This window comes from Mytilus edulis, chromosome 5 (assembly GCF_963676685.1).
Source record: "Mytilus edulis chromosome 5, xbMytEdul2.2, whole genome shotgun sequence".
Taxonomy (NCBI): domain Eukaryota; kingdom Metazoa; phylum Mollusca; class Bivalvia; order Mytilida; family Mytilidae; genus Mytilus; species Mytilus edulis.
In genome coordinates this window covers 13,330,273-13,354,493 of record NC_092348.1, presented here as the reverse complement: position 1 = coordinate 13,354,493, position 24,221 = coordinate 13,330,273, and the positions used below count along the sequence as shown (strand labels likewise).

Here is a 24,221-nt window from a genome sequence, read left to right as displayed (position 1 = left end):
TTGTGCCATTGACGCATAACTCACACCTTCTTGTAGTCAATTCAAAGCAAAGTTATTATGTTTAAATTTTCTATTCTCAAAAACATGCCAATTACATTGTCTTCTCTGGCAGATACTCTTCTATGATAATGATGTAAAATTATCATTTCAGGAGTCCGTTGGTTGTCTCTTCTGCATTGTTTATTATCGTCTTGATATCCTGGTGCATTTTATAGCTAACAGTACGGTATTTGTTTTGCTTATTGTTACCAGAGACCGTAAATGTAGCCCGTATAACGCGTCTGCAGTTGCTTAGGTGCTTGTCTTTGGAGAAAAGTGGACTCATTGGCAGTGATACCACACATTTTTATTATTCTTATGCAGTAATATTTTGGTTTGTATGACATTTTCTGTATTATCATCTTGTTTAGTTTTTTTACTGTCCTATATTGATTCCCTTGGTGGTGTGAGCTAAGTTACATGAATTGAATGAAATCAACAGAAATTAAAGGGAAGTTATATACCGTTGATCTTTTGTCATTTGAGTTTGTACCAGCCTCAACAAATCTTCGCATTCCGTCAAGATGTCCCATAGCTGCCACAATACAAATTGGATCCATCCCAAGTTGATACTAAAATGGTAAAGAAAAACTATGTTCTGTCATTTATGAAAAAACGCAATGCCTGCATGCCTTGTATAAATATATTTTTCACGTTGCAAGAGAGATAACTGTGTCCAACTAGCTGAAATGATACTTTGAATGTTAAAGAAAATAGCATTTGTCATGTTTAATTATTATTATGGCCTATATTTAATTTAGAGGACGCAACCCATTATTATGGCATATATGTTTATAAGTAAGTAGGGGAGACCGGGGTTGAATGTGACACGGGTGGAATGATACAGACTAAGTGACTGTGAACCCCTCTTTATATATATAGAGAAGAAATTATGGCATATTTGGAAAGTTTACGTGAAGTCTTTTTCAAATTGCATCGAGACAGAAATGGTTATGCCCTACCAGCGTTTTTGAAGATTTTATGAAGTAAATACTGAAAATCTAAGCAGTGAGTATTTTTTACGATGTTCGAAATATCTTTTATACTATTGATATTAATAATACCTCGTAAATAATCAATATATATAAATGAGGATAAAAATCTGGGGCTCAATTTGGCTGTCATATAAAATCCAAGTACAATAAGTTTCTCCACGCCTGATCGCCACGTGACCAATACTACTTAGGGGCAGGTTGATACAACACAAACGGGGCAGGTTGTGACAACCTCAGACCATTTTATTGTGAGTCTTTCACCCTTTGATTCCAATATGAATTATTTTCAATCCAAAGAAGGGATACACACATACAACATCTGACGTAACACACTTTTGTTTTAGGAGAATACTAGATTGTTCAGTCAAAAAGACGTACAATGGGACATACAGTTGGGAAAAGTTATGAAATTATGCAACATAAATAACACAAAATGATATTTTCATTTGAGCAGCATGCATCTGCTATATAATACCTTATCAGTAATTCAAACGACATGTTGGGTATAAACGCATACTACAACATCACATACCAACGCAACAGTTATATTGTTTAACTGTATTATATATTGCATTACGTAGGCTAAAAAAGAAGCATTTATTTGTCTTATAGAACAAAGCTTCTTCATTCATCTTAATTAAACAAAATAATGTTTAAAGGGAAATACCCTTTCAGGCCAACATTTAATACACAGACGTACGTATGCTCGTATGTGAGCAGCATCTGACTTTTACAATTAAGTAATGGAGTTTCATATGACAGAACAAACGGTTCCCTTTTTTATCTTCATTCATAACTCTTGAGTATGTTACAAAGTATAATTAATTAATATTAATAGTAATTTATCGAGCATCGTAATGTAAAAGATACCCACTGATTAGACAATACATTCACTAATTACTGCATATAATCTTCAACTGAAAATGCTGCAATGACAGTAGTCTGAAATGTCTCGCCCGCTTGTCTTATCTTGATTGAATTTCATTTATACACCGAATACAGTAGACTATTGCATATATATATATATAGTATCTGAGAAACAGACCCAGTTACAAAAATTGAACATTTTACAATAAACATGAAAATGAGGTTACATTCAGATAAACCATGCCAGACAATATATAAACCAAACAATCATTCCTTATATCGAATATGGTTAACCGATTGCTTATATGCTTGTATGTCTTGTATTTGAGAAACGGAAATAACCATGAAAAATTAATATTGACTAACTGACCCTGAAAATGAGGTTATCCATCTGATGAGTTAATCCTTTTTCAACTGCTTTTTATAGTTCGTTCTTATGTTGTACTGTATACCACTGTCACAGGTTAGAGGGATGGTTGGGATCCCGCTAACAAGTTTAACCCCGCCACATTATATATGTATGTGTCTGTCCCAAGTCAGGAGCCTGTTATTCAGTGGTAGTCGTTTTTTTATGTGTTACATATTTGTTGTTTTTCATTTTTTGTACATACATAAGGCCGTTAGTTTTCTCGTTTGAATTGTTTTACATTGCCATTTCGTGGCCTTTTGTAGCTGACTATGCGGTATGGTCTTTGGTAATTGTTGAAGGCCGTACGGTGACCTATAGTTGTTAATTACTGTGTCATTGGCAATCATACCACATCTTCTTTTTTATATTAAGGTCAGATGAACTCTTTCAGACAGACATGATCACATCTTCACATTTTCTTATGAACCATGAAAATGAGGTCAATATGGTCCAGGTCAGACGAAATCTGCCAGACAGACATGTACATATTACTATCATTCCTTTCACAAAATGTAGTTGATGTAATTCTATGGGTAGGTGAACATTTCAGTATAAGTAACGATCGATATTTTCCGTAAGATATTTTGTGAAAAGATCCACAGACCCTTATCATTAATATTACCGATATTAAGATTAGCAAGTATCCCAAAAGAAGTTGTATCATATTAATTTGTGCTTCACTTACCATCTGCTCTTTGGTTGCTAGTTTAAAGATTTCCTCTGGGAAATCGTCTTTTTTTATAAGCAAACCGTTTCCTAAAACTTCCATACTTTGATCTGCTGAAGCATGTTCATTTTCAGAGTGTTTTTCTGTTTCATCGGGAGGTCCGTCATTTTCACAAGGGTGTCCTTTACAAGGCCCTTTACACTGCTTACATTTTCTTGTCTTTTTGGTAACTTTCCCCTGCATTTCGAATCAAAACGTACTTGGAATTCTATAGAATTGTTTTTCGTTGTTTTCACTGGGAAACGTTTCTTAGAGAAAGAACGTAACGTCATAATGTAGACGACGTCGTTGGAACGCTGTATGCGCAAAACCGGAACGTTCCGTTTACAACACCGAATGTACTGTTCTAACAGAATATATAAGATCAGATTCATATGAACTTAATATCTTGTATCTCTTTTCTAACTTTTTTATTTAACATTTAAATCTGGTGCGGCCACGTCCAGAGAGAATACGAGAGTCATTCACATCAGACTGTTCATTGTTCATTGAATAAGTTGTGTGGTTTGGGTTTTTCTTATTGTTGAAGGTCGTATACATGTCGACATACATCAATCTAATTAAAAACCGATCTCTCATCGCTCCTGTTTCTGATATGTCGCGTGGGAGATCTAACGAAACCGGCTTTGAGGTCACATGTGAGTGAACTAAAAGTTATGAATTTATAAAGATATGCAAATGAGTTGGCGACCTATTAATAAGCCAATCAAAAAAGTTTATGAATTATTTTGACTGACGATTTCGTCGTAAATAAAATAATTACATCCCTTTACCTTACGTTAAACTTCCAAGATCGTGGAAGACTCAATTTCATTGGTCGAAAAAGACACACCTACGAGGTCACTCACATGTGACCTCAAAGCGGGTTTCGTTAGATCTCCCACGCGACATATCAGAAACAGGAGCGATGAGAGATCGGTTTTTAATTAGATTGGACATACATATAGTTGCTAGCTTCTACGTCATTTCTCTGGTGGAAAGTTGTCTCATTAACAATCATACCACATCTTCTTTTTTTTATATAAAATTGAGAATGGAAATGGCCCGGGAATGTGCAAAAGAGACAACAACCCGACCATAGAAAAAAACAACAGCAGAAGGTCACCAACAGGTCTTCAATGTAGCGAGAAATTCCAGCACCCGGAGGTGTCCTTCAGCTGGCCCCTAAACAAATATATACTAGTTCAGTGATAATGAACGCCATACTAATTTCCAAATTGTACACAAGAAACTAAAATTAAAATAATACAAGACTAACAAAGGCCAGAGGCTCCTGACTTGGGACAGGCGCAATTAAAAATGCGGCGGGGCTAAACATGTTTGTGAGATCTCAACCCTCCCCATATACCTCTAGCCAATGTAGAAAAGTAAACGCATAACAATACGCACATTAAAATTCAGTTCAAGAGAAGTCCGAGTCTGATGTCAGAAGATGTAACCAAAGAAAATAAACAAAATGACAAAATTATACATAAATAACAACAGACTACTAGCAGTTAACTGACATGCCAGCTCCAGACTTCAATTAAACTGACTGAAAGATTATGATTTCATCATATATATGTTGTTTGATTTAAAATGTTCAAAATCTATGTAGGCACACATGTTTGAATGCTATTTAAAGTTCAACTTTTGCAATATACTATCAAAATTATTCATGGCACATAGTGACATACATCTCTGTTTCAAAATCAAAAATCGATCCCCACCGAGGAAAACCTCCAAGCTTTTCGACTTAGGTACCTTCACAGTTGGTACCTTACAACTCAGAAGATAAATGCGCTACCTCAAATGTTACTGACAATTTAAAGCAGGATTTTCATTTGGAACTAAGATGCATCATGATGCATGGACTTAAAAAGATGAAAAGGTTTTTATCTTAATGTATTGAAATAACACCTATCTCTTATATTGACAACAGGATTACAAAATCTTTAGAGGAGATATTCATTCACGAAAACATAAAGTAAAATTAGAATGACACTGCACCATGTAGGCTTTTACCTTCGAATGAATCTGTCTCAGTTTGGCAAGTTATTAAACGTATAGTGTATATTGTACAGTCTTTAAATACGAGGGTTTAAAGTATTCAGATTTTTAACAGATATCCATATACAATAATTTTGTCCTATTCACATGATGTCACAAGGCTTAATGACCATTTTGTAGAAATATTACAAATCTTATTTGGTTTAGTTTTAATTTGTATTGCACGACACCCGAAACAGAATTTGTTTCATAAACACAGCTTTCACCCTTACGAATTAGTTCGGTTGTTCGGAATATTTTGTCAGTTTTAGTCTTTGAACAGTAGGTTCCTGGTTTGGTAAAAACAAATACCCCATATTTTTTCAATTGACATCTTCTGGCATCAGTAATGTATTTTTTTTTTAGAAATGTAACATTACCTCTGTTTAAAATCTAAAATCACTTACTTCAAGGATTTGTATAGTATTACATGTAATTAAGTACTGTACAAACCCTTGCTTACATTAAGCTGTATTTCTTTGAATGGAAGTAGATAAAACATCGTTTAAAATGAATACTGGGGTTATTTCGCCTTGGATTCATGTAAATAATTAAGGTTTTGTCCATCTTTAGTTACGCCAAGTTTAATGTGGAAAGGACATTCCATTTGGAAAGTACTGAAATTAGACATATATATACTTAATATCACGAACGATTTACAATACAAAAACTATAAGTAATCGACATTATAAAAAAACTTAAATGAAACGCGGCAAATTCGATTAAAAACTACAATTTAAAACAAATACCTTGTATTAGGCCTTTTTCTTGTCGAATTTGTTTGGAATTGCTTCCCACCATGAATGCAGGAAAAATTTATTCTGTTGTACTTTAAATCTTCTTTAATTTTTGTGCTCCCGGTTCTTCTTTCTTTTCTCTGCGGCTTCTATAAATTCTTATATACAATTGTATAAAATATATATGTGTATATTTATGAAAATTCTGAGTAGTTTTAATCAATTTATTCACTAATTGCAACAAATTCCGTATATATTTCACGTTTCATTCCCGATCCGACGGCATTTTATTATAAAACCAGATGTGGGTACGCGCAGCCTAGAACGGCAATTTGACTATTCGTACCCACATGCGGGTACGCGCAGACACTGCCATAAAAATACGTACTAGTTCAGTGAAAATGGACAAAGCCCCTTTTTGCATCCCAATGGTTGATATTGTATATTGAAAAAAATTAATTCCTAGACTTATTCAATTCAAACAAAGAGGAGCTGTATGAGGTCTATAAATATAGTTTTCGGCTGTTATTTGTTTTTGTTGGTCGGGTTGTCTCTTTGACACATTCCCTATTTCCGTTCCCAATTTTACATTCACGCCCGAAAACAAAACTCTCATATGATAATTTCAGCTATTGCAATTAAACACCAAATTGTAACACAATCTCTCACGTTTGGCTTAGTTGTTGAACGATTTTTTTCTAAGTTTTTTCGGGCTAAAGAGGTCTAACCAGAACAAACCTCAAAACTTACTTCTGATTTGTAAATACTCGTGAAAATGTCAGTAAGTTTGACTTGTAAAAGAGGGAAAATCTATTATGTTTGGTATAATGTTCTAGCTCAAATAAACAAAGTATTTTCTTTTGTCTCATATATACATTTTTTGGCCCCCTTATTACACAAGAGTGCACACGCTGAAATGTCTCGCCTTTTTTTTTTACCGGTCCTACTAAAAAGCGTCGGGAGCGCCCGGGAAAAGAAAAAGCGCCCGGGAAAAAGAAAAAGCGCCCGGAGAAGAAAATTGACGCCCGGGAGAAGAAAATAATAACATTTATATGTACGCTGCTACATCTAAAGTGTTGTTGTACTTTTACATTTTAGATTTCAAAATTGTATATAAGTAAGTAAATAAATATAAATAAGATTATATAGAAGAATCATGAAAGACATTGTCCTCGATCAAAATGTATATTTTGTTACTAAAAATAATCTGGTGCCTGAGGTCAGCTAATTTTTTTCACAACTGCATGATGAATTTTGTATACAGATGCTGAGATAGATTTATTATATCTTTTTATAAAACTAAAACTGTTTCAATGGCTATGGTTATCAGGGTTTTAATGCTTAGACTTAAATTTAAACCAAACACCTGCTTTTACCCCTTGTTTTAACTACGGTACATGTATAGTACTGCTTTTTTTGCTGATTTATTATGTGTACCTCTTTTAATTTTGATTAAATTAATATTTATCTGTGAAAATTTGAGTTGTCTTATACATTTTTCATTTTGATATCGTTTTTGAAAAACATGTCTTTTGATGTCTTACATGTTATAAATATTCCGCATAAACTGTGATCCATTATTATCAGTCTTTCGAAATAGTATTCTTATATTATTGTTAAAATTGAAATATTCATACTTGTTTTTTTGCTTTATTACAAATGTCTATTATCTGAATTTGCAAAGGACCCATACCTAATCATTGATATTATGTTGATAGTCCTAAATATAAGCTTTATTACAACTGTCACATAAACATAATATCAGAGACATATAATTGTATTATATGTCTCTATTAACATTAACCAAGAAAACTAGACATTGACCAATGAATTATTAAAATGAGGTCAAGGTCAGATAAAACCATGCCAGGCAGGCGTGTACAGCTAACAATTCTTCCATACAACACATATAGTTGAACTATTTCTTATAGTTTAAGAAAAACAGACCAAAACACAAAAACTTAACACTGAGCAATGACAGGGGGGATTTATGGGGGGGGGGGGGGGGGGGTGCCAGGCGCCCCCTTTTTGGGAAAAAAAATGGTTGCATATATAGGGATTCACTGAAGCGTGACTAGAGCGGGCCTCTCTTAGGTCAGTCAGTGGGCCCCCACTTATGAAAATTTCTGGATCCGCCACTGAATGAACCATGATAATGAGGTCAAGGTCAAATAAAATCTGCACGACTGACATATTGATCATTAAATATTTCCATACACCAAATATAGTTGACCTATTGCATATAGAATTAGAAAAAAAGATCAAAACTCAAAAACTTACTTTGACCATTAAACCATGAAAATGAGGTCAAGGTCAGATGACACTTGCCAGCTAGACATATACACCTTACAATCATTCCATTCACCAATATAGTAGACCTATTGCATACAGTATAAGAAAAACAGACAAAAGCACAAAAAATTAACTATAACCACTGAACCATGAAAATGAGGACAAGGTCAGTTGACACATGCCAGATGAACATGTTCACCTTACAGTCCTTCTATACACCGAATATACTAGACCTATTGCTTATAGTATCTGAGATATGGACTTGACCACCAAAACTTAACCTTGTTCACTGATCCATTAAATGAGGTTGAGGTCAAGTGAAAACTGTCTGACAGGCATGAGGACCTTGCAAGATACACACATACCAAATTTAGTTATCATATTACTTATAAGAAGAGAGAATTTAACATTACAAACCAGGTGCTCCGCAGGGCGCAGCTTTATACGACCGCAGAGGTCGAACCCTGAACAGTTGGGGCAAGTATGGACAAAACATTCAAGCGTGATACAGCTCTGAATTTGGATTGTGATCAAATTTTTGACATTACATGGTTTTTTTTTTACACAAAACAAATGTCAAGATTTTACAAATCAATTAAAGATTTCTTCTTCAAACTTTTTAAATCTAAAATTAAAAAGCTGACACAGCATAGGTTTCTGACTGTGACACGGAATGAATGTGGTCTAATGAACTTAAAAGTTTTTTTTTGCCTTTGAGCAATTCACTATGCTGTTGAATATTAATCCTCTCAAAAAAATGTTTGAAGAAATTTTCTTTTTATTTATGAAATCTGAAATGAGAAAAATTTAAAACCCCTCCCCCCTTTTTTTCACATCCCCGTTTCCCTTTTTCCAAAACTGATATCAATTCAAATTTCTAATGGAGTTTGCAACAATAACTACTCTTTTAAATACATCATAAAATATTAAAATGTAAAATAAAGTGCTTGTTATCACTGAATGGTAAAGATTGGTTGGTAGTAAAAGTGAATATACATTGTTTATTGTATAAAACAATAAAAAAAAACTTCATCAGCAACATTTTATATTGGCAAATTTCCATTGAAGTTATTTACATAAAGTTATTGGCAAATAAAAATAGAAAATGACATCATAGTCATGTCTGGCAAATGTCCAACATACATTATCTAAAAACATTTTAGATAAGATAAGGAAAAAAAAGCTTCATCAGCAACATTTTATATTGGCAAATTTCCAATGAAGTTATTTACATAAAGTTATTGGCAAATAAAAATAGAAAATGACATCATAGTCATGTCTGGCAAATTTCCAACATATATTATCAACTACTATTCTATACAAAGAAAGATAACTCCAATTGAAAATTAATTGCTATTGCACAATATTGTGCAATTAGATATTTCTTGCTATTGTGCAATACTGTGCAATTGAAAATTTCTTGCTATTGCACAATACTTGATATGGAATCCTGATTTGGACCAACTTGAAAACTGGGCCCATTATCAAAAATCAAAGTACATATTTAGATAAAGCATATCAAATAAGCCCAAGAATTTAATTTTTGTTAAAATCAAACTTAGTTTAATTTTGGACCCTTTGGACCTTAATGTAGACCAATTTGAAAACTGGACCAAAAATTAAGAATCTACATACACAGTTAGATTTGGCATATCAAAGAACCCATTTATTCAATTTTTGATGAAATCAAACAAAGTTTAATTTTTGACCCCCTTTTGGACCAACTTGAAAACTAGGCCAATAATTAAAAATCTAAGTACATTTTTAAATTCAGCATATCAAAGAACCCCAAGGATTCAATTTTTGTTAAAATCGAACTAAAGTTTAATTTTGGACCCTTTGGACCTTAATGTAGACCAATTTGAAAAACGGGACCAAAAATTAAGAATCTACATACATAGTTAGATTCGGCATATCAAAGAACCCCAATTATTCAATTTTTGATGAAATCACACAAAGTTTAATTTTGGACCCTTTGGGCCCCTTATTCCTAAACTGTTAGGACCAAAACTCCAAAAATCAAACCCAACCTTCCTTTTATGGTCATAAACCTTGTCTTTAAATTTCATAGATTTCTATTTACTTATACTAAAGTTATGGTGCAAAAACCAAAAATAATGCTTATTTGGGCCCCTTTTTGGCCCCTAATTCCTAAACTATTGTGACCTCAACTCTAAAAATCAATCCCAACCTTCCTTTTGTGGTCATAAACCTTGTGTTAAAATTTCATTGATTTCTATTTACTTATACTAAAGTTATTGTGCGAAAACCAAGAATAATGCTTATTTGGGCCCTTTTTTGGCCCTTAATTCCTAAACTGTTGGAACCAAAACTCCCAAAATCAATCCCAACCTTCCTTTTGTGGTCATAAACCTTGTGTCAAAATTTCATAGATTTCTATTCACTTAAACTCAAGTTATAGTGCGAAAACCAAGAAAATGCTTATTTGGGCCGTTTTTGGCCCCTAATTCCTAAAATGTTTGGACCCTTTGGACCTTAATGTAGACCAATTTGAAAACGGGACCAAAAATTAAGAATCTACATACACAGTTAGATTCGGCATATCAAAGAACCCCAATTATTCAATTTTTGATGAAATCACACAAAGTTCAATTTTGGACCCTTTGGGCCCCTTATTCCTAAACTGTTAGGACCAAAACTCCCAAAATCAATCCCAACCTTCCTTTTGTGGTCATAAACCTTGTGTTAAAATTTCATTAATTTCTATTCACTTTTACTAAAGTTAGAGTGCGAAAACTAAAAGTATTCGGACGACGACGCAGGACGACGACGCCAACGTGATAGCAATATACGACTAAAATATTTAAATTTTTGCGGTTGTATAAAAATCTTATATTTTTATTTAAGTACTCACTGAACCATGAAAATGAGATCAAGGACATTGGACATATGACTGACGGAAACCTTGTAACATCAGACATCCATATAAAAAGTATGAAGCATCCAGGTCTTCCACCTTCTAAAATATAAAGCTTTAAAGAAGGAAGCTAACGCCGCCATCGGATCACTATCCCTATGTTGAGCTTTCTGCGACAAAAAACGCAAGGACAAAAGCACCAAAAAACAATCACAACCATAAAATGTATGGAACCCCGTGCTATAATTGCATAGAGAACCATGATCTTATACGCAAGTTATTGTCTGCGAACCAAAATGTCTTCAGACACAGACAACACTATAACATAATACTACCTCAAATAAATTTGCAGTGGTATAGAAAAAGCTTGAACTGATAGATCAAAGGCCACATGTAGACCAGAGTCAGGAATTTGTAGTTCATTGTTTTTCATAATTTGTTTTGTTATAAACTAAGCTGTTGGTTTTCTCAATCGAATTGTTTCATATTTTTCATGTCAGGGCTTTTTTTTTTTTTTATAGCTGAGGGTTTTGTCAGTGTGGTAAACTATAATTGCTGACACCACTTCATTTGATCTTTGGTCGATAGTCATCTCATTGGCAATCATTCCACAAGAGATATTTATAGAATTAATTATTCAAAATACTAAAGATTTTCTTATCTCAGACATAGATAACATTAGCCGTATTTGGCAAAACTATTTTGAATTTTGTGTCCTCAATGCTCTTCAACTTTTTACTTGTTTGGCTTTCTTACTATTTTGAACTAGACGAAACATGCTTCTGGCGTATCAAATTATAGGCCTGGTACCTTTGATAACTTATTTTTATTCCATATTGGTATTATATTAGTAGGTTTCTCTATATGAATTGGATTTATGGGGTTTAATTGACTTTCGAAAAACTGATATTCACTTCGGCCGTCTGCCTCAGTGAATATCATTTTTTCAAAAGTCAATAAAACCGCATATTTACCTCACCAAAAGACAGTAATTGTATAATATTGATAGATTCACAGCACTTTTTTATTTTTGAGTATTTTATTGATGATAGAATGAGACAGAAGTCAGACATATTGCACATTAAATACATATACATCTATAACATACATATAAAAGTCAAATCTCAAAAGTTTTCCTCAATGACTTTCAAATACAAAATAAAAGGAAAATTAGAAATAACATTTTTACTATAATGACTCGTTTACAATATCAGAAAATATCACTGAGGGACAATCATTGAATATCAAATCAATTAATTTCCTTTCGGTTTTTAAATTTATCTGGAAAGCAACTTACAATATATTGTAAAGAGATATTGTGAATATATAATTATTCGTGGGGTACCTATTTTCGTGGGTAACAGTAAACCACAAATTAAAGTTTTCAACAAACTACAAATTTTCTATAGGCTTGGGATGTAGAATATGAAAGAGCCACTCAATCAAGTACCTACAAAATTAATTTTTTTCTGAATCCATGAAAAATTAGTACCCACGAATATAAACAAATTCACAGTATGTAAATTCTCACCTTCAAAGCATTTATGAGCCCTTAAAACTAGTAATCTAGAGGATTTATTAAACTAGAATATTTTCTTAAACTCATTCTTTATAGCTGCTATTTCCCCTCTTTTTGGGGACATTTCCTGAGTGAATGGGACATTTTGGGTATGGTCAACCTTGTAGATGTCTACTAATATATTAAAATTAAAGTCCTGGTTTCATTATTATTGTTGTGAAATGATTGTCAACATTTTGAAATTCTAATTACATGCTGATTGCCCTACCGGTACTCTTTTGTCCTTAAAATAACTTGTAAAAGGATTACCTATTTCAAGAAATGGAAAGCTTAATAATATATAACAATATAACTTTAATTTCTGAAGTAAAGCTGAAGAAAAATACTATCTCCTTTTCTTTGATTTAGATACTGTAAATTCAGAAATTATTGCGAGGTTTTTATTATTGCGAATAATGCGACTGAGTTGTAAACACAATAATTAAAACTCGCATTTTGTAATATGTTAACTGAATTAAACATGACTTCTCTCAAAATCGTAAAAATTAAAATCGCATTCAAGTGAAAAATGACAAAATCGCAATAATAAATGCACGCAATAATTTCTGAATTTACAGTAAAAATATTTCCTAAACAAATAAACTTGGAAAAAAATAAAGAGTGGCCTCCCCTAGATTATGAAATGAATGAACAGAGTATACTAAATTGGCACAAAGGGACGATAAAATGAGTATGACATAAAAAGAAAAACAAATAAAGATAACAAAATAAATGCCAAAATATACATTTCAACCTCAAATATTACCCTGAAATATCCATAAATAGATGACAAATGATATAGTAACAGCATATAAACAAAAGTCTTTAGAAATATTTTTATTTTTTCCGGCCCCCCTACATTTTAAGTGCCTAGGCATATGGTTTCCAATTTTGCAGAAAAGCAAATCGTAATAAAAATTATTAACAGATGAATTTCGTATTTAGCTTATAAACATTATTTCACTAATGTTTAGTGAGCTTGAAATCTGAATTTTTCCCCATACCAAATTGCCAAAAAAGTATTACAAAAATTTACAAAAAAAGTCTGATATTTTTTTTGTTTATAAACAGGTATGACCAGGAAAATCTATAATCAGCTGAAAGCCCTATAATGAATCTATCTGACAGTTTAAAATCAAGATAAAAGTATTAAAATTATTATCTCCCTTTATAAATGTGTGTAAATGTTAATCATACACCATAAGCAGCAGAATAAAAAGAAAATACTGACAAATTTTCAATATAATCATAACCATGATGTAAAAATACACAAGAGAATGAAGATTTTAGGACTGTATTTGTATGTTTTTGCCATTACTTTTCATTTATAAGGATATTTGCTCTAAAAAACCTATCTAAATTTATGATAAACTATATTTCCTTTCAATGCATAAATACTGAAACTTGGAATTCTAGAAGTATCAATGAAACAAAATAAAAACTTGAGTCAGCACTATATCATCGTCAGAAACAAAAACTTAAAGCTTAATAAAGTAATCACAGATTTGCAAATAGTTATTATACATAAACATACAAACACAAAATGCTGTGCATTTTACAAATATAGAATCACAATATATACATATAATATGACTTATTATTATGCTATAAATGATTTAGTCAATAGTCATAAGCGAAGTTACTTTTTAATAATATCTGAAACATTCTTTGTTTACATTTCAAGCTAAAACCTCATTCAAGGAAAAAAATGATGAAAAAGATACATTTTAAAAATCTATCAATGAACATATTTTACTCTTGATAAATTCACCATTTCAGAATCTAATGCATTCTGGGTAATTTTTTCAAAAGTGTACACCAAAACTTTGCGATTTGTGAAAAATGTTCTAAACATTTAATTCAACCAATGACTTAACTCTTTTGGTGTACAAACAACAAGATAACCCTTAATCCTTTAGATTCTGAAAAGGCGAATTATATCCTACATTTTCCCTTTTGAATCCACATCCATAAAAGAACCTGCTGAATAATAATTCACCAAAGACCTAAATCATTTACTTGTAGACATGACCCTGAATGACTTGATATCATAAATAATGTTTAAATTTAGTTCGTCATTTATGATTTACTTCCTGTTTCAGCATGTTCAGCATGGTGTTAGAAGACAATTCGTATTTCAAATGATAACAAAATGACAACAAATTTACTCCAGAAATGAAATATAATTCCAGTCATTGCAAAAACATAGAGCACTGTTTCATCTTCAAACCATCAAGCAGGTACTGATCCTGTAACAAACACTTCAACAAAATTCTTTGCAAGAAGTTCATTGATAACAACAACACATTTACATTATAAGCCAATAAATGCCATTTGTTTTCCTCATCTTGACACGTCACTTGTCTTTGGTTCTGACGGTGATCCTGTACTTGATCGTGGAGACACTGACAAACGTTCTACAGAGTTAACCGGACTAGGTTCTGGTTGTGTCACTACTTCTGGAGCTTCCTGAGGGGGGCTACTGGGGGCAGACTTCTGTGAGTCTGGTCTGAGAGCGGGGCCTGTGGGGGCAGATGAGCGAGATTTACCACAGACGAGATGGTGATTTTCCCAGTCTTTGTGTTGACAGAATGATCCACAGTATCGGGCTGTATTACATCCACTACATGTCTCACTGGCTTTACGTCCACAATTCCAACAACTCTGAAAACAAAAATAAGTTATTTTAAAACTATTCAGTTGTGTAAATCTTACTTAAAACATGAGAAATAAAAGATGAAAATATGACATAATGGTAACAAATGATAAATGAAATATTCTGTAATCTTTTAGATTTTATTTTATGTAGGCGTTCTTATTATTATGGTTTTCACTATAATCATGGATTTGTTAAATAAATATGATCAACCCCTTCCTTAATTCTAGACAATGTATTGTTTATTACCTCAATAATCTCATCCTACTGTTTTACAATTAATATTATTTCTTCAATTTTGGACGGAAGTTTTCTTTAGCACCTCAATAGTTTTTTTCCTGGTGTTTCACTTTTGGTAAAACTTCTTTATGTGTATGTCCCTGCGATGTAAATTTTCTATCCCTCCCCTAAATTTAGATATCCTATTTTATTGTACAGCCTTCAAACATTTCGAAATTTTATTTCCCTCAATTATTAAGTACCTCACTGGATTCCTCCTGATGATTGACCTTTGTCATGACCTCTTCCTGTGCTTGTTTCCTAGCATCAGTTACTGCCCTTTCCATCTTAATTCTCTCTGTTGTAACAAGCTCATTGGCTTTCATCTCTGCAGCCTTGACTGCTTTCTGTAATTCCAACATGGCTTGTCTCTTTACTTCATTTACTGCTTCTTCTGAAATCAATTCAAACAGTTTAATACATTCATCAAAATAAATGGCTATGTTACGTCTGATCTAAATAACTTATAAAGTGAAAATGGGGGGACATAGGTGCATGTCTACTGTGAAATTAATGCTTGAGTAATATTTGCAATACATGTAAAATATAACTTTTTTTGATTTTGTTAAAACTTCTACATAATTTTGTCTCTGTAGGAAAGTTGCCTCATTGGTAATCATATCACATTTCCTTATCTTTATATTACATTATTTTCTCTGAATGTAGTGTCTGAAAACAAGAAAATAAACCCTTACCCTGATTCCTAACCATCAACATAAACTTACCAGCTCTTCTTCTGACATCAGCTACCCTATCTTCTGTTTGTCTTAGTGTATGTGACATCATGTCTGATGATCGTTTCTTCAGGTCCTGGTCCATGCCCTCAGCTTGTCGCCTCATCCATAATGACAATTCCTCCCGATCTCGTAAACTCCTCTCCTGTAGGACTGCCAGAGCTCGCTTTGTTTTGTCTACCATACCAATTATACAGTTCAACATCTGAAATAAACAAAATCATTTTATTACTTTTGAATGATTGGTCTTGAGTTACCTCCCCTACATTGCAATGGGATTTATCTATTCAAATAGCAATTACTTGGAATAGCTAATTCGTGTATTGAGGACAATACATATACATTTTCATCAATCTTTGATTTTGGAGTTTTAGCCATGTCTTATATTCAAGCCCATAGAAAATTAAATCTGTATGTGTATGAATTTCTAAATTTATAATTTAAAAATTGCCATTTTATCAACTTGGTAAAAATGGAAATTATAAAGAGGATGACAGCTATTGTAAGTAACTACATGGTGACTTCCATAACAATGACTGACAATTTTGCTCTTTGTAACTTTACCACAAAGTCTTTTGATAATTGTGTCTTTTGAAGAATAATGAATTAAATGGATTACTTATTTCTCAATCAAAAATACCAAGGTCACTTCTGATCCCTTTTTTGTTTACTTTATTCATTAATTAGTACTTACAGTTTCTACATGTCTCCAATCATCATCCATTCTGTCTAAAGGATCAAATGAATCAGATCTGGTGTAATCTTAAAATAAGTTATTGTAAGTTAGAAAATACCTATATATAATGAAACATCTGTAAACTGAAATTATTCAACTCAAAATTCAATTCATTTAATTATTTACTGTGAATAAATGTTTTATCTTTTCTATAAATCACACCAATGCTTTTGTCTTTTGAATTATTTAACATTTTTTCACTTTTGTTGCTTAACTTTACAGCATTAATTTTTCTGATTTGTTGAAGGCTGTGTGGTGGCCTATTATATTTAACATTCTTGTCCTACAGTCTCTGGGAGATAGGTAGTTGTCCCATTGGCAATCATACCACATCCTTGATTATATCTTGATATACCATATTTCCTCAAAATGTAGTTCCATCATTTGTCCCATTGGCAATCATACCACATCCTTTATTATATCTTTATATACCATATTTCCTCAAATTGTAGTTACATGGGGATAATAATAATATTGTCTTCTATATGTACACTTACTATTATATGAAGGGTAATGTTGTTGTTCTCTGTCAAGTTTTCTATCTAAAGGATCATGTTCCAATCTTGCTCGCTCTTGTCGCTCATGTTCCCGTAATTCCCGTGATAGATTTACATCTTCTGATCTGAAAGGTCCTACGTTGAGATTGAGTATGCCATTTGGACTGACCCGTGAGCTGTGCAATCTTTTCACTGGGTGGTCAGGATGAGAGTCAATACCATTTTCTTTTGGTCTGAAAAAAGGTAAATTTTGCTACATATACAAGGTGTATTGTAAATTATATCCATGGTTGATGTTTTGGTCACTTTCACTAGGAGCTATTTCATTTAAATACCTGTGAGGACGATGAAACAACCAGATATTTAAAACTCAACAAACAATTAATGTGACAGAGACTATAAATATGAGGATAGCGGGTTTCAAATTACTTTAAAACTTAATTCCATCCAGCCATGCTGATAAAAAGAAAATGATGAGTTTAAATTTCAGCTTAAAGGGAAGAATATCAATTAATTTTTATTAGGTTTATAAATTTTTTTAAACTGTCTCTTTGTATGATTTTTAAAAAACAACAACATTTTTTTATTGCCAGTAAACTGCTATCCCTTAATTGGCAAATTCATTGAATTTGTACACTTCATGGCAAACACATAGCTGATCACTTGATGAGAGTAAAATATAGAATTCTTCATCAATATTTCTCCAAACTAAGCATACACTTACTGCACACAAGAAAAGCATGAAAATGCAAATGTACTATACATGTTTTTATGACACACTAGAAAGCCAGTAGATGTCAGTCAATAGGAGGTATACAATTTATATTCTAAGGTCAATACAAGGTCAGCACACCTCAGATTTATATTCTAAGGTCAATACAAGGCCAGCACACCTCAGATTTATATTAGGAGGTTAAGTATAGAGATAAATCCTAACATTCTTCATCTAAATGTGTATATAATATATTATGTAACAAACCTGTCAGGAGATCTTCTTTTGCCATTCTCATTAAATTCACTGGAGAAATCCTGGGGCTCATTAGGGGGAGATGTGTGATCAAATAGTATCTGCTCGTGTTGTGATAAGTACTGCTGAGGTGTCTGTTTTGCCATTCTTGCACAGTGTAATAACTCCCTCTGTAGCAAAGGTAAATTGGCCTGCAATGTAAAAAATTGATTGAAAGTATACCATTTAAGTTCTACCAATATCTATGATAACAGATAACTTATGGTAGGGTCACCTAAAAATACAACGGACACCTATGGCATCTAAATTATAATCAATTTACTAGCTTATAATGATCTCTAGGCCAAACAAAAAAGTGTGTGTGTTTATTGTACCCCTACCTACCAATATGTTTATCCTCTCCCCTTCATTTTTTTTTTTACAGTTTTTGATTTAGCCATGTTAAGGTCAGATTGTTGCTCCCATAGACTCAATGTAATTTTTTTCTCTCTTAAAAATAAAAAATAAATCCTACCTACCTACCTATTGTTTCAGCATATATCAGTTTTAACACACATACTTTTTTGTTTGGCCCTCCCATTTATTTTAGCTCAAACAAACTTTAGACTTTTCATCAGCAGGTTAATTATTTGTAATATAAAATACACGATTTACTACTGCTACTTTACTTAAATTGAATTTTATATTTGAGAAAGGTCAATTATTCTACAGTTGTCTCCCTTACCACAGATCATAACTATGCGAGTTGTTGATAATTGAAATAAACCAATACATTATAAACTGTCATGTCAGATTACAGGTCTATCATACAATTTGACTGAATGCAGAAGACTCCCTCATATCTTTGGATTTTTTTTGCCTTCAATTTAAAAAATAGCTATTTTAAGTTAGCCTTGAATCAAAATAGCTTCTCAAAAGCTCAAGTATCAACCTAAAATCTTGTTTACTGAAATGTCTAATTTATAATCTATGTAAACTTAAGGTTGATTCATTTCATAATGTGATAAGATATTTCTATGCAGGTGAGATGTGAACATTTTTCATGAGAATGCCATTTTTTAAATATCCTACCTTCAAAAACGGTATCACAAATGGTCTTAATGGAAAATTGGTAGCTTCCTGAAGCTTGCTATGGAACTCCTCTATAGATAAATGGGAATTCTGAAGAAATAAAAAACAACAGAATTATACATCAGTAATTAATAAGCTAAATAAATATTTTGGATCATGTTAGATGTCATGTCTTATAGAATAAACAAAATCAAAATTTCTACTGGTGTATGTGTTTGGTTCCAAATCTTTTTTCTATACATCTCAAATAATATATTTTGAAGAGCAGAATAGCTCTTATCTAAAAATTGACTTAAATTGTCTTTGTATGTATTTTCTTTTTCTTTATGAACATATGTAAAGCATGTCAATTCCCGACCATTTTGTTCTAACCTAGGTAGTTAAAGTCTTTGACTGGAACATAATTTCATTGTTTCTTTTCAAGTGGTTGCAAGTAGTGATGAATTATTGACCCTGTTTACTATATTTTACTGCAACAAAAGTGGTTAATCTAATGACTTAACAAAATGAAAGGTTCCAGAATCCTCGCTTTTATTTCTATCCCAATTCCTTTTCTAAAGTTTTCACTTACAACTAGTGCCAATACTAATGTCCGAACTCGCTCTCCAATCTCTGGTGAAATGTCTGAACCAAACTGTTGTAACGTTGTTAGGAATCTTTTAAGTTTACTCAGCTGACGTGCTCCACATGCAGGAGGAAGTTGCTGACTAACAGAAGAGTTGACAAGAAGATTTGGTGACATAGTTCCTCCATTGATACTGCCTATTGGTGAATGATTGCCAGATGCTACAAAACATGACAAAATTGAAGAAATTATCAATTTATGCACAACTGAAATATTTATGTTATAAAGCTATCAAATATAAATTCGTTCATTGAAGATACCCAAAGCTCTTAGTCTTAGGAATATATTCAGTTTTCTAAATATTCAAATACTATTAGTTTAACAAAAACTGGTCCCTACTGAGTTGCATGACATCATACATATTGAATCACAGATTGTAGTATGTATCTGGTATTACTTGAAACCTCCCTCTTTTTATTTCATGCAAGTTCTGCTTCCTGCAGAAGTTACATATATAACAATCTAATAATGTATGTGTTAACTCAAAAAACGAAATTGTAATTATTTTTTTTTTACACTCAGTTGGCCAATTTGAAGATAGTTATCACCTTAAATAAACTTTCAGGAGGACACAATACCTTCAGGTGCTAAACAAACAGCTGACCATCTTGTTTGGTGACTAAATGTCAAATAACATATGCAATAAAGCTTAATACCTTGTTGATGCTATCAATAAAGGTTAAACAGCAATAATAATACAAATTACTGACCACACTTCAAAGGTCAAATAACAATAATAAACCAGGTGACAATCTTGTGGATGACCACATGTTATTATCACTAGACCATAATGTAAACAAGGTACAAACCACATCTATTATCATCTGACCACTTATTATGTAAACAAGATGACCATAAAGTCACCACATATTATTATCACCTGGCCACCAATTATGTAAACAAGATGACCACATATTATTTTCATAAGACCACTTTGCAAACAGGCTGACTACATGGTATTATCACCTGACCACTTATTATGTAAACAAGATGACCACATGTTATCACCAGACCACTATGTAAACAACTTATGAAGAGGAAAAAACAATTATTTCATTTCCAATAAGTATCAGCTGTGGCAGGAAGTCAACATCAGTACTATGTACAGTCTAAAGGTGACTAAGGTTATCCAGCAGCAGAACCATGTGATTATAATGTTGTTTACCTGACCTATTTATTCATCAATTTTTTATGTTTTATAAAATTCCACTGTTTATTAATCTATTCATATTAAAGCAACAGAACAATAAATGTTTCAAAATGAAAAGTGCTCAGCCATGTTCATGTTTATCAGGTCTCATAACAAATACCACAACAGTTATATGGAGATATCTACAGTGGGAACCCATAAACAATGAACAGGTATAATTGTCTTAAACCCTTCCACTTCTGTGTATTACAATAAGACTTATTTACAGGATGTAGTTATTTAGAATGACACCCATTTTTTGATGAACTAGTAAGCTTTTTGTATGTGCCTGATGAAGCCTGCCTCCAGTTGCAGGATTTTCTTGCTGTGTTGGATTGGTGGCCATGGGCTGTTTTTTTGCCCTTTGGTAAGGTTGTTGTCTCTTTAACACATTCCCCTTTCTCCATTCTCACTTTTATAAACATGATGATCTTCAATTACTTTTATTAATGAGAATCTTATTATCTCTCACAGCCAGAATGAATTATATAAAGTGATTACACACTGATAATAATCAGATCCTATTTATACATAGTTAAACATTGATTAAATAATTACAGTGGAACCTGCTGTGCAAAAACAATTACATTTAACATCAAGCCATTCATATCTGGTAACATATTTAATAGATTTTCTTCAGATACTACTGTGATCTATAGTCTCAAATCTGCATTTTCAATTTGTTTCATATGAATTATTCATTTACTTATTTATTCAGATTTGACATTAAAAAATCATCTATTTATTTTTTGTTATTAATCAAAAGTATATTTTTGCTGTAATTTGTATCATCCACTGGTTTATTTCTTATTTTTGTGAAAGTGCTTCCAATATGAAATATACATTGTATGCACAGTAATTTGCTGTCAAAACGAATATCTGTTTATCAACATGTAAAAGCCCAATATAAACTTTCAGTTTTTCATACTTTCATCCACCCATTATCACTGGGTTTTCAATTTTGATCTTTTCTCTCAGAATTCTGAGATATTTGAGTGAAGATGTGCAAACTTTAATGAAAGATATATTTTTGTTGAAGGATAAATGAGACTATCAAATTAAAGGATTTTGTAAGCATTTTACTCTGAATAAGGTATTCTTCAAACTCTACCCCGAAAAATAAATAATTAAGATAAACTAGATCAAAATGATGAACTAAAACTGATATAAAAATGTGTACAAACTTACTAAGCCTTCTTATATTGGTTTTCAATCAGGTTATATGGTCTAACATGGTATAGCTACTGAAACACTTGTTACATGTACACATACGTTTAGTTTGTAAATTCAATGATTAACCCGAGCTTGTTTTATAAAATTCTAATTGTCTAGGAGACATTTATTCATAAACAAATATTTTGTTTGAACAAAAGGATGGAAGGAAGAAGGGAGAGATTGACAAGGTGAATGCAATATAATGATCTGCATACCTGGCAGAGCTGTTCCCCCTGACTGTGGGCGTGGCACATCTCTAACTGTACTGCCCATACCTCCGGTCATATTCAGTGGTGATTGCTGCGTTGGTGTTTTAATGTCAGGTGACTCTGGCATAATGTTCTCACGATAATCTGTAAAGATAGAAAGAAACAATTAACAGATTATTTCCCCTGAGTGTAACACTGTATAATAGACAATAATCTGTAACAACAGAAATAAACAATTGAGAGATAATCCCCCTTGAGTATCATACTATATAGTAGATCATATCTGTTATATTTGTTGAATACCAATTTTTGTGGATTTCGTGGGTTACTGGAGGACCCACAGATTTAAAATTTCAACAAAATACAAATTTTCTAAAGGAAGGTATGCAAACTTTGTCAAAACACGATTCTAAATATCCACAAATATGCAAGTTTTCCTTAAACCACAAAAATTGGTACTCACTAAAATAAATGAATCCCCAGTACTGAGTTTACATTAAACAAAACCTGAAAGAGAAGCAGTATCTGTCCTGCACCAAATCTGTGTCCCATGCGTTTTCAATGTGGATTTTAAAGCAGAATTCACACTGAAATATTGTTTTATTGTTTTGCTAGGTAGAAAAGAACATCAGCATGTTACCAACAAAAGCCATATGCTTCAATGTAACACATGTACAGTGTTGTTTTGTCTTATCATTACAAGTCAATAGGTGGTTATATTGCCAGTTAACATGTTATAAATCTATAAATAATTACATTGTAACTGTTAAACTATACACAAACTTTTTTCCACCCATTTTTCTTTGTCAAAATGAATGTACAGGTTGAACAAAAGTTGAAAACTGACAAAGACATCTTGAGACTATTTCCATGCCTCCCAGATTTTACTTGACTATACCATAAGGACCCTCCTACACATTACACCAGAGTGCACTAAGTAGCAGTTTACTTCATATATTTTAAAATCTGGTATACAGTACTTCTATGTTACATACTATATTGTTAATTATATGTATTAATTAATAGACTGTGGTCACCTGTTGGAAGTTCTTTTCACAAAAACACATGGTTTGGAAATTCCAACATCAGAACAAATTTTGGGAAACCAAATATTTAGAGGATTTTTTCACCAAAACAAACTAAATATATACATTGGTTTACAATTTAACTTTCGTATTGAAATAAAATTTTGATATAGTGATGGGGACTGATGGCTGAACCACTACTCTTACACACAACATATCTACCACAAATTAAAACATTTCAATCATAAACATATTCCTCTAATCCTTTAATGTATTTCTGTTGGATCACAATGCACTTTGTTATAAAATTCAAATCTAAATATCCATGATCACTTGTCATAACTCCTCATTTACATTGGTGATTCACAAAATACTTTGCCACTTGTATAAACAGGATAATTACGATTGGTAAACCGTTACTTTTCTAACAGTAAAAATCTCTTTGTAATCGCATCTCCGTCCTATTTTGGTGATGAATTTATAATGAT

At 32.3% G+C, this 24,221-nt stretch overlaps 2 protein-coding genes across 19 annotated transcripts in view; both read right to left on the bottom strand.

Moving 5' to 3' along the window:
- The window catches only part of LOC139523038 (uncharacterized), a 34,722-nt gene extending 31,417 nt beyond the window's left edge, over window positions 1-3,305 (bottom strand). The window contains exons 1-2 of the mRNA XM_071316786.1: window positions 2,996-3,305; window positions 504-611 (exon numbers count right to left, since the gene is read on the bottom strand). Of these exons, the coding sequence (XP_071172887.1) occupies window positions 504-611; window positions 2,996-3,220 (333 nt within the window). The 5' untranslated portion in view covers window positions 3,221-3,305. The remainder of the gene's footprint in view (window positions 1-503; window positions 612-2,995) is intronic.
- An 8,687-nt stretch (window positions 3,306-11,992) lies between these two features.
- The window catches only part of LOC139523011 (protein CBFA2T1-like), a 102,385-nt gene continuing 90,156 nt past the window's right edge, over window positions 11,993-24,221 (bottom strand). For 17 of the 18 annotated variants that reach the window (XM_071316738.1, XM_071316735.1, XM_071316729.1 and 14 more), the window contains 10 exons: window positions 22,715-22,852; window positions 20,042-20,256; window positions 19,471-19,560; window positions 18,412-18,590; window positions 17,433-17,665; window positions 16,894-16,961; window positions 16,191-16,404; window positions 15,669-15,859; window positions 13,107-15,194; window positions 11,993-12,902 (listed from right to left, as the gene is read on the bottom strand). In XM_071316738.1, coding sequence (XP_071172839.1) covers window positions 14,874-15,194; window positions 15,669-15,859; window positions 16,191-16,404; window positions 16,894-16,961; window positions 17,433-17,665; window positions 18,412-18,590; window positions 19,471-19,560; window positions 20,042-20,256; window positions 22,715-22,835 — 1,632 coding nt within the window. In that variant the 5' untranslated portion in view covers window positions 22,836-22,852 and the 3' untranslated portion in view covers window positions 11,993-12,902; window positions 13,107-14,873. Of the gene's footprint in view, window positions 12,903-13,106; window positions 15,195-15,668; window positions 15,860-16,190; window positions 16,405-16,893; window positions 16,962-17,432; window positions 17,666-18,411; window positions 18,591-19,470; window positions 19,561-20,041; window positions 20,257-22,714; window positions 22,853-23,215; window positions 23,374-24,221 lie in introns of those variants that run through there. The other variant, XM_071316743.1, reaches the window with a different exon arrangement.